General features: G+C 36.2%; 1 protein-coding gene across 2 annotated transcripts in view; it reads left to right on the forward strand.

The window, feature by feature from the left end:
* LOC100467951 (T-cell receptor-associated transmembrane adapter 1) overlaps positions 1 to 11383 on the forward strand; it is a 38231-nt gene extending 26848 nt beyond the window's left edge. For both annotated transcript variants that reach the window (XM_034658073.1, XM_002928479.4), the window contains 3 exons: positions 4002 to 4063; positions 6101 to 6189; positions 9448 to 11383. In XM_034658073.1, coding sequence (XP_034513964.1) covers positions 4002 to 4063; positions 6101 to 6189; positions 9448 to 9705 — 409 coding nt within the window. In that variant the 3' untranslated portion in view covers positions 9706 to 11383. The remainder of the gene's footprint in view (positions 1 to 4001; positions 4064 to 6100; positions 6190 to 9447) is intronic.
* The last annotated feature ends 364 nt before the right edge of the window (positions 11384 to 11747 follow it).

Here is an 11747-nt window from a genome sequence, read left to right on the forward strand (position 1 = left end):
TTGTTGCCAACCTACAGAAATCTAAATTTCTTCCCACACTGTATTAATGCAGTGATGTTTCCTGTATTTTTAGTCCAGTACCTTCTTAAGCATTTCTTCTTAAGAATCCTTGAGAAGTATGGATAGGTTCCAAAAACCTTATTCTCAATTGTCTTTGTGTCACCACCAGCTCTGTGTCTCTGCTTTCAGTGTCTTTGCCTGTAACTTTAGAATTCTTCATGCTGGCAGATCTTTCCAGTCTCCTTTCTCCAAAACTTTGGCAAAAGACCCTTTGTAAGTATTCCAAAGCACTGGCAATATAAGTGTCTTGTGTTTAATAGACTTTACAAAGAAATGGATATACTAGAAGAAAACTGGAACACTGATCAAGAGAACAAAAATTTAGTATGAAATAGTATTCGATATCATTGCTCTGAGAGTCCATTAAGCATCCCCCTCCCAGGGAACACCAATGGATTCACTTCTTAGTCTCCAACCATACAAAGCCAGTGCTGAGGCTTATACTCTTCCCCAAGACCAGGGGTCTATATTTGGTCCTTTCACTCCAAGTTCAACATACCCACACCCATGGCATTGTCCCTACCAAAGAAAGCAAAAATTCAGTGAGCATGTACTCAGAAACACGTCCCTCCAGCAACCTTCCATTTTCTCTCCTGCATCATTGCTTTTTCTGCTCCTTTTGCATTATTCTCATCAATATATAACAAAATTGTTTCAAGAAAGAAAGAAAGAAAGAAAGAAAGAAAGAAAGAAAGAAAGAAAGAAAGAAAGAAAGAAAGTTTTTTGGTACTAGATTGCCTACAGCTACCTCTACTTTGCTCTGTATCCTTTGTAGCAAAACATGAACGTTCCATCTACATTCTGTCCATATTTGCTTGCTTCTCCTCTTCTCTTTTTTTCTTGAACCTACTCTATTCAATTTTCTGCCTTCAATAATCTGCCAGTTCAGCTCTTGTCAAGGTCACCGATGAAATCCACATGTCCAAATCTTAGTGTCTTTGTACGCAGTCCATCTAAAGCATGTGACACATTGACACTCTCTCCTCCTTGAAACACTTATTTCTCCAGGCTCTGGGTCCTCTCCTCTATCATTTCCTTCCTCACCATTGACTCCTTGTCCTTTGCTGACTCCTGAACCTTTGACATCAGAGTGCTCAGGGCTCATCTAATGAACCTCTTCTCTAACTATACTCATTCCAGAAAGTAGTTTTATCTTTTCTTATGGCTTTAAATAACATTTATACACCAGTGGAGCCCAAGCATATATATATCTGCCAATTTAAAGAAAAACCTATTAAGCAAATCAAGGTAACACCAAAACCAATTTCTAACAGACCCCTAAGCTTGCTTTTTCCTCAATCTGACAACTTTCCAGCCCCTTAAAATAGTTTGATTCAGTTTTACAGAAATATCTTTAATTTTTCTTTGGATATTAGAACACTACATTTATATTATAGAATTTCAGAGTTGAAAAGAACAATAGTGACTAAATAGTTCAATAAACTTGTTTTATAAATAAGGAAATTGAAACTCAGAGAATTTATGTCCAAAGTCACTCAGATAGAAGTAATGTTTTTTTTTAAAAATGGAATTTACTTATTTAATCTACTTAGATAATGAAGTCTTTAAGCATTTTTCTAAAAGGACTTCACAATAAAATAACGATGAAATTAAAACTTCTAAAGAAAAGGGGGGAGTAAACAGAAGTGGGAATGAACCATGAGAGACTATGGACTCTGGGAAACAAACTGAGGGCTTCAGAGGGGAGGGGGGTAGGAGGATGGGCTAGCCCGGTGTTGGGTATTAAGGAGGGCACGTATTGCGTGGAGCACTGGGCGTTACACTCAAACACTGAATCATGGAACACTACATCAAAAACTAAGGATGTACTGTATGGTGACTAACATAACATAATTAAAATTTTAAATTAAAAAAATGCAAAAAAAAAGAAATGGAAAAAATAGGGACTGAGGAAAATATATGCGAAAGTAGAAAATAGTAAAAGATACAATTAATATTATTTCAAATTTTGGAGTGTTAGTAAATGTGCTTATTGGTCAGAGGGTCATTTCAGACATGTTCGGAGCAATGCACTCGTCCCTGGGATATGGGCTTATTTATTAATCTATTTTTAATAGTAGTTGATCTTCCATATAAAACACTACCAAACATTTATGCTTAAAGTTTATTAGATATTTGTAATACGCTGAAGCTATTTGGCATTGCTAAGTAAAAACATATGTTTTAATTTGTTGGTTAGGCAATTATTCCTTTATAATAGTTTATTTGGGATGATTAATCATTTGGGACCTGCCTGTAGACACAGGGCACTGGATTATAAATCACATCTTATTTTCATTCATAGGGAATGAAATGATATTCATTTTTTGGACATGATTTATCATTTGCAGGTTGTCTCTGTTATCTAGGCGAGCTAGGAAAATGGATGGATTGTCTTATTAAAAATTCTTCACCTTTTGTTATTATATTCTCTGCATAGCCAGAGAAAAACCATGAACAGGGACAACTCCATATCACAGTATTAAGCTGTACTGAATTACTGATGGAAGGAAAGGTTACAGATGAGTTCCTTTGTTATCAGATAAGAGAAATACATGCCAGCATCTGGACTTTTCAAGCCATTTCATACAAGTATCATTTGATCTGTTTTTTTTTAAGGACACCTGCTTACTATTTACATATACTGTGTCTTCTTTCAAAAGCACAGGGAGTACTATAGGCGTTATGCCTTGAGATAAGTGTTCATTCTTCTTTTCATGCAATTCCCTCCAGCTCTCGATGATCTGTAATCTCAAAGTTAAAGCAGTTGCTACTATGTTATGAAATGCCACTCTCACTGCCTGATATGTTCCTCTGTTCCCAGCCCGCCATTGTGAAAGCTGGTCACCAGGGCCATTGTCGTTGTCTGGTGAAAATGACAGGATGTCTACTCTAATCCTAAAAGGATGTCTCAGATGAAGCTGTAAGGAAATTGAATCAAACATCAAGAGCAAATATTCAGGGCTTTTGGACCAGACTTGCATTACAATCCTAGTGCTGCTAGTTACTATCTTTGTCTTTGTACAATGTAACTCTAGGAGTTGCAGATTCCATATATGCACAGCGGGGATTTAAATCTATCTATCTATCTGTCTCAGAGTTGTTCTGAGGGCTAAGTGAGCACTGGCATAAAGGAAAGCTTTCAGAATTGGTACTTATTGTGGGCATTCCACATAAGGCTAGGGAAAATATGTTAATCTATCTATCTGACTCTCAGACTTCCCATCTATAAAGTGGGAAATAATATTTTTGCAAAATTTCCCTGGGACGTTGGTATACTGTATATAAAACATTTAGCACAGCATCTGGATATAATAGGTGATCAATCATTTTACATCTGGACATCTGCCAAGCTGATTCTACAGTATCTCTTTGGCCTTGTGTTTTTTAAGCATCATTGTTGATTAGTATCTACTTAGTAAACATAGTTTTAGAGGATTATTCAGAGTGATATTGTGGGCAAGTAAACTGGCAGTACAATGCACAGTTAAGAGTACAGATAACCTCGGTTCTAGTCCCAGCTCTGCCACTTACTAGTCTTCTGACCTTCAAATTATATGACCTCTCTGTGCCTCAAATTTCTTATCTATAAAATGGGGATGTGATAGTGCCTGTCTAGTCTGGATTGTTGTTAGAATAGAATAAATGAATATAGAAAATGCAGTTCAAGTAGCATCTGACAAACATAAGAGCTAAGTCAGTATTTGTTATTGTTATTTCCTGAAAGATCCAAAAACACCTGTTCAAATGTATACACACACACATGCATGTAGGCATTCATGCACTTTTGCATCCATTCACTTGTACATAAACATATCTACCTTGGTTGGCTGAGGATAAACAAGAACACGCAATCATATATTGAATTTAGCTGAGAAAGTAGCTAAGAACTATGTATAAAGTAGATTCTAATAAGATATATTATTTTTTTATTATTATAGGGACGATGAATATTATACTGAAGACACACCAATTTATGGTAACTTAGATGACATAGTCCCAGGTAAGTTTTATTTTTCCAGAAATTGTATGTATCTATAAATTAATATCCCTCCCCTTAATTCCACAGCATTTGAGGTGGCTTATTTTTGGTGGCAATCACATTTACATATCCTGAAGGTAACCATAGATTCAATAATGTTTAACATATTATTTAGTATATATTTCCAAAGCTGCATGTTATAAATTGCAACATCCTGTTTTTCTATATTCTCTTCATTTTACTGTAGTAGAAATGTGAATACAGGGGACTCTATTACCATGAATTTTGGCACACACAATTCTATGAAATAAAGCTATTTCTAGAACAGAAAATGGCTCAGGGAAACAGAGCTTTGCTCTCAGTCTACAAAAGCAAATCTACAGTGAATAATCTGGAACAAGGAGCATGTTCTCTGGTTTCCCTTGTTTTAACTGCTCATGTTAAGCAGAGAATCTAGGGCTACAATGATGGCAAGTGGAGAAAGAGAAGAGCTAAATCACCACTGACTAGGTTATACATTTTTTGTTCTTAGGTAACAAGTACTTTTCAATTCTTAGCATCCCTTATTACTTGAAACATCCCAACCACCCCTAAACAAAATGCCACTAAACTCCTTAAAGCAGATAATCATGATATGATCCCAGAGCTCTGATGAGAGAAGCCATGAGGCTAAATGCTAGCATTTAACCCCATCCTTAACCCCCGCAAGCACTTCACTTCACTCATGAATTGGGGATTAACAAAGATTTCCAGAAATGAACTAAATTATCCAAATCTCTGTATATCAAATCTAAGCTATCTAAATCTCTGTATATGAAATTCTCCTAAGTTAGGAATGTGAGAATATTAAAGGATTCAAAATTTTATTTAATTTTTTTAAATGTATTTAATCTTTGTCTTTCCATTCCTTTTAAATTATCTTCTAATCTCTATACTCTGAGAAATCAGAAATATTTTTTAGGACTATCCTGTTAAAAATATCCTGTTTCACTTTGCAGAATCATCGTGCCCACCTGTAATATTTGAGATTTCAATTCTTCTGTACCTGGTGGTGCAAAGCCCACCATACCTGCATTTGCCATATCTAAGGTAGCATAGGTGCCACCCCACACATTCTGATTTAGTGATGTTTAGGAATAAGGTTTAGGAATTTGCTAGTTGACAAATTTCCAGCTAAGTCTAATGCATGTTTTCCATAGACCATGCTTCGAGAAACATCATTCCTCTGTGTTGCTTTTCAGAAAGGGTTGAATGATTGATTATAAGATAACTTGCATTGTAGTAAATATATCTTTTTTTCTATGGGATCAATTCAGTTCAATCCACATTTCTGCCAGGCGACTGGCCATTCGACAAGTCACTTTCTCTCTTTCTTCTCCCTTTCAAACAGGCATATGTGGGGGAAGAAAGGGATGGATGGTTTAATAACCATGTCCCTACAGGATGAAATGACAGGTCTGCCGGCTATTGGACACTGCACAAAAGCTCTAAATACTTAGGAGAAGCATTACAGAGCTCCAGACCCCCCAAAACAGCCTGGCTGTGCTATCACTAATTCATGGGACAAAATACATAATCTAAACATTCCTTTTCAAAAATAAGACACAGGTGTTTAAATGCCTCTGAGTAAAACTTCTTACTCACGGGAAAAATGACGAAATTGCAATCATGAGCGCAGGTGCCCTGTGCTGTGCCGCCGTGCACCATTTGCAATCACCCAAATGGAACTGAACACATGGGATCTCTGTAACTTCCAGATGCTTAAGTTGAGCCCGTCATGTCCTGCAATGGCATAAATTAATATGATCTAGTCTTCATCTGAAGTGACCTTCTTTTGTCTTATTATTAACTCTGTGGGGTAAAAGACTTCTTCACATTCTGATCTGCAGAAAATGGTTTATGCTTCCTTACTTTTTTGCATCTCCACAAAAAAAGACAAGCTGAATGATTCTTGGGGGTTTCACATGTACAGCTAAGTGTGGTTTGGGTCATGTATTTGTATTTGTGACAGCATTTTTCATTTTTCCATTGTAAATCATGATCTTTTCAACTCCCAAGAACCAGTGGATGAAAACTGCTATGAACAAATGAAAGCTCGACCAGAGAGATGTACAAATAAACTGCAAGAAGCCACCCTGCCTGCACAGGTGAGTTTTGTTGTCTGTATTAAGGGTCAAACTCAGCCTAGATCAGAGCACAGCTGCATGTTTCAAGAATATAAGAGCAGCACATTCTGATTCACATCTGAAGAAGTCTGAGATTTTACAGGCCAAATCAATGTCAAGTTCTGGGACCTGAGCTCTAAGGGAACCTCAAAGGCAAGTAAACAGCACCCAGAACCACACTCGAAAAGTCAGAATTGTGTACCATTACAAAGTCAATACGTTGAAGGAAAAAGTGGATTCTCTTCTTAATCAATTAAGCTGTTCTTTCAGATTGAATAAAATTATGTACATCACAAAGATAAACATAAAAGTTGACACATATATAATCCTTATAAGACAGACGTTGGGGGGGAAGGGGAGAGAAAAAGAGAGAGAGAGAGGAGAGGAGTGAGAGTGGGGGGCTCAGAGAGAGAGAGAGAGTGCTTTAGTTAAGAGATAAATTAGCTGGATGTAAAAGACCATACTTCTATTTTATAAGGCAAATGAGTGTAAATTTTAACACAAGTTCTATGGCTGTAGGTTAATGTCAAGAGATTTTCACACAGCTTGTGTAGGGTTAGATAGGACATAAATGTAAGCAGAAACATATGAAAACCCAAGAAGAAATGGACAGTTTTTCCTTTTCCTTCCACCATCAGTTCAACCTCCTCAGGCCACTTACAATTCTTAGTCTACATGCTGTTGAAATGTTATAAATTTCAGTTTAAAGAGTTCTTCTTCCTTTCCCTCCTAGATCTTGTCCCTTCAATTGTGTGTTCTCTTGCTACTCCCTAGAAATAGTCAGAGGGCCAGCCAGAATTTCCTATGCAGTCGTTATGTGACAGGCCTTGTCATATGTCCTTTACAAGTATTATCATCGTAGAGTTTTATGAGGGAAACAGCATTATTTCTCCCATTTGACAGAGGCTTGAGAAGGATGAAAAACTTGCCCTAAAGCACTCAGGTACTAAGTAGAAAGAGAATCTGAACTTAGTCCTGTCTAACAGAAAATATTCTCCTTCCTAAGATGGGTCACATCTTGAAAACTTCCCATTAAGGTAGAATTTTTCTCTTTTCCTCTCTATGAATCCACCAAGAAATCAGAATTCTTGAAGTTTTAAAAAAACCAAGATGTGGTAAGGTTTAAGCAGACCATGAAGTCACTTTCTGATGCACAAATCTGTCATCTGATGTTTGATTAATGGTAATTTTTTTGATAAAAAGTATGAAAACCTGCATGTTCTAATATGACCTACTAAATCCATGATAATAAAGAAAAAACCCCTTAGAGAAGGCTAAAATATAACCACACCATCTGAAATGTAGATTCACAACACCTTAATTGTAAAAGAGCTGAAAATCCTTAACCAAAGTTGCTATTTAGTACATAGGAATTGTGGTGCGTCTGGTTTTTACTCAAATGGAAATTGTGCAGAGCTTAAGATGTCTTTAAAAGCCTGCTATCTTTTAAACTATTTATTTAAAGATACTCCTAAGGAGATCAGCCTTTATTCTATTGTACCTTTCTCACATATTTAATTTCACAAATTAAACGTAATTTCTTTATATTTGCCCAATTCCACTTATTAGAATGATCATGAACATCAAAATCACTACCCAGTTTGCTACTACAAGCTACTACAACACTTACTTTGGTCAATTACAAAGGCAGTCTACAATATTATGCAGAAAGCTTTATGGATAAAGTATCTGCTGGAAAAGAAAAATCTCCTTGCCCTTTAAAAATGATGTGCATGGTTCAGAAGTTGTGATTTCAATATCTACTTCTACCATTAACTAGGAAGAGTTCATCAGGAAACCTAATAATAAAATGAGTCCACAGAGTTCCTATATCATAAAACAAAGAGAGGGACACAAGTGTGAGCTTGTTCCTCTCCTCTTTGTGTCCCCGTCTCCCGCCGACCTTGCCTTTCCCTCGTATGTCAGAAGTACCCACTCTCCCTTCCTAAGCCAATACCAATTTATGCTCTTGACCATTTGCTCTATTGCTTTCAAGATCTTGCACCTTCAAGTATTTAATTAGTCTCCATTTTCCATTTTTTTCTTTCAAGAATCATTACTATTTACCTACCAATATGCACGAATTACCCCAATATTTTAAAACAAAACCAAACAAGACAACAAAATTTGCCTTCTACCTGTGTTTCTCTCTAATTCTTAAACTGATTCTTACTTTCCTCTACTGTTTCCATAGATATACATTCTTTTACTTCTGGCCATATTTTTTCCACCCATACACTCAACTGAAACCATTCTCTGGAAGTCTCAAGTGACTCTTCATGTGCAATCTGTGATCCTTTCTCAGGACTCACATTCTTGGAATTCTGCAGCACTTGATGAAGTTGACCAACTGTTGACCAAACATACATTATTTAAAATGCTTTCAGTTGTAAGTACAGAAATAGAGATCTCCAAGCCTGGCCTGAAATGAGCTCAAAGGGAACCTGGGGCCAGGCAGGCAAGAAGGAAATAATGGGGGAAGATGGAAAACTGTAATTCTTGCCAGATGCCAGTCACGGAAATGGATACTGTCATCTTTATACTTTACATTTTATACTTTTGAATCTCAAAAAGGTAGGAAAAGTGGGGCCTTTGTGGGTACCATCAAATGACCAGTTATTAAACATATGCAAAGTAGGTTTTGAGATTCATTAAATTCCTTCCTATCATGTTTGTTCCCAGTTTAACAAATTGGAGCATTGTCACTTGGTCAAAGCAACACAGGGCAAGAGCTACCTAAGGTGAAGGCAGGGGAGAGGCACTTGAGAGTCCATCTAAAGTGTTCACGTATGGGACACCTGGGTGGTTCAGTCGGTTAAGTGTCTACCTTCAGCTCGGGTCATGATCCCAGGGCCCTGGGATCAAGTCCCATGTTGGGCTCCTTGCAGGGAGCCTGCCTGTGCCTGCACACACACACTCTCTCTCTCTCTCTCTCTCTCTCTCTCAAATAAATAAATAAATAAATAAAATCTTTAAAAAAATAAAATGTTCATGTATATTTTGTGTATAAGAAAGAAATAAAAATACACACACAGAAGTTTCATCTAAGCATTTTTCTACTCAAAAGTCTTGAGTTGACTATTGTTTTTGTTGTCATCCTACCTGACCAATTTGGCAAAAAAAGGTAGCCAAGGCCCAGAAAACAAGCTGCCTGTTTTTCATGGATCTTAGAAATTTCCAGAAGTCGTCAAAGTTAAAGAATGACATAACAATGAAAAATTAACATGCCTTTCTCTTTAGGCAACCGAGGAACCACAGATGTTCTATGCCTCACTGGATCACAACTGTGAGGGGAAGCACAGAAAGCCCAAGAAAGAGAATACTTACTTGTTAGACAAGGATGAAGACGAGCAGTTACGTGCAGTGGATGCCAGCCTTTCTAACACCACTTCGGTAGACAATTTCCCACTTGGGAGCCAGGAAATAGAGGAAAACGTTCACGATGATCCCATCAGACTGTTTGGATTGATTCGTGCAAAGAAAGAATCTATAAACTAGCTGGACTATGATCTAGCTCAATAATCCAGCTCTTATTGGAGATGTTAAAGAAAACAAAATCCCTATAAGGACACAACATGACTTGGGAGGGTGACAATCTAAACCATTTGTTAGTGGGATGGTGGCTTACCACTTATCCAGAGTTTATGTTCTTGTACACCAAATGTAATGCCATGAAAATTAGTTATTTGAATTTGCTTAACAAATGCCTGGTAGCAGAATGTAAAATAAAATCAAGTTTGCAAATTGAGCCTAATTACAAAGTCACAACTTCATCAACAATACTTACTACTCAGTAAAATAAAACAAAAAAATGTTTTAAGCATATTTGAGAACATGTTGAAAGAAAAATAAAAGCCACCTTTTAAAAAATATTTTTCCTTTTTCACCCCTTAATTGAAAGAAATTTCTGATTGAAAGACATGGGACATTAAATATATCCCTACGAGAAGTGAAAGAGTCTTCTTAAGAAGTATTGTTTCCAAATGGAAGTATCTTTATTGCTTTTTAAAATTATAAAGTTAATTCATGCTCCTTGTAACAATAAATAAATATAGAAAAGAATTTGGATAACCCACTAGCCAGAGATAATCACAACGAGCAACGTTCCACATGTACATACATCAGTTGTCTCTCTTTCTTTCTTTTTACCAAAAAAAGGGAGTGATTATTTTACACATAGTATTTGAACTTTTTCCACTTAATATATTGGGGGTTTATTTTCCTTGTTTTTTGAATTATACCTAAATACAGTTACATATTATCATTTTAATGCCTGCATAGCATCTCATTGATGACAACATTAGAATTTATTCAAGTAATTTGAAAGTACATTTAGCTCATTTCCAAGTTCTGTTTCTCACCTTTACAAATAATATTGCAATAAGAATGCATCTCCACACGTGTTTAAGTACTTACCTGACTTCTCGAGGCTAAATGCCTGGGAAAAGAATTGCTGCTTTAAAAAGTGTACATCGTGAGTCCCCATAGAATATATGTCTAAAAGGTCAAGAGTTTGGTCAAGGTATGTGCCCAATTTAAATTCCTAAACTGCCCTCCAAATAGTTATTTTAAAAAAATCTTTCTATTATCTTTCTCCATTTGGAATAGGAGTTTAATTGGGTCTCAAGTCATCACTGACCAAGGAAAGTGTATATGTGAGCTGTCAGTCCTGCCCTCTAACCAGAGCTTAGTGGATTTTATTCATTCTTTCTTCAGCTCTTTGTTGAGCTCCTAGTGTAGTGTAGGCCCTAAGGCGTGTACCATGAGGGCAGCAGATGTAAAACAAGGTAGGCCCTGCCTCCAGGGAACTATAAATGTGTAGAAAAGATGAGTATCAGGTTAATAAAGTACCAGTACTACTAAAAAAAAAATACAATGAAGAATATTGGAGAATGAGAAACAATAATGGAAAGAAGGGCATCCCTGAAGAGAAAATTTTAATTCTGAGAACTGAACAAGGAGGAGCACCCATGTAAGAAGAGAGGAATCTACATCATTGAATTATATTATTTACTAGCTCCTAAAGATATTTGAATTTTTTGCCTCTGGTTTATATCATTTGAATTCCACTCAATATTTTGAGTTTTATGTATCAAATGTACTTGATGACTTATAATTTGGAAGGTTTTTAATGACAAATTTATATTCCTTAATAAATAAAAGACTATTCAAGTTATCTATGTCCTGTTGAGTGAACATGGTAATTTGTGTCTTTTGAGAAATGGGTCCCTCTCATTAAGTTGTTAAATATATTGGCATGAAGTTGTTCAAAATATTCCCATATGGCCCTTCAAATATCTGTAGAATCTAGTGATTTAACTTCTCTCTGATACTGGGAATTTGCTTCTTTTCCCCCCCTCATCTGTCTAATTAGAGATTTATCAACTTTTTTATTTCCTCAAAGAACCAGTTACCACTCACATAATTTTTCTATTGTTTTTATATTTTCTGTTTCATCGATTTGCCATCTGATCTGTATTATTTCTTCTGTTTATTGTGTTTTCATCTGTTCTTTTTTTACTTCTGAAGGTGGAAACTGA

This window comes from Ailuropoda melanoleuca, chromosome 1 (genome assembly GCF_002007445.2).
Source record: "Ailuropoda melanoleuca isolate Jingjing chromosome 1, ASM200744v2, whole genome shotgun sequence".
In the NCBI taxonomy this organism is placed as follows: Eukaryota; Metazoa; Chordata; class Mammalia; order Carnivora; family Ursidae; genus Ailuropoda; species Ailuropoda melanoleuca.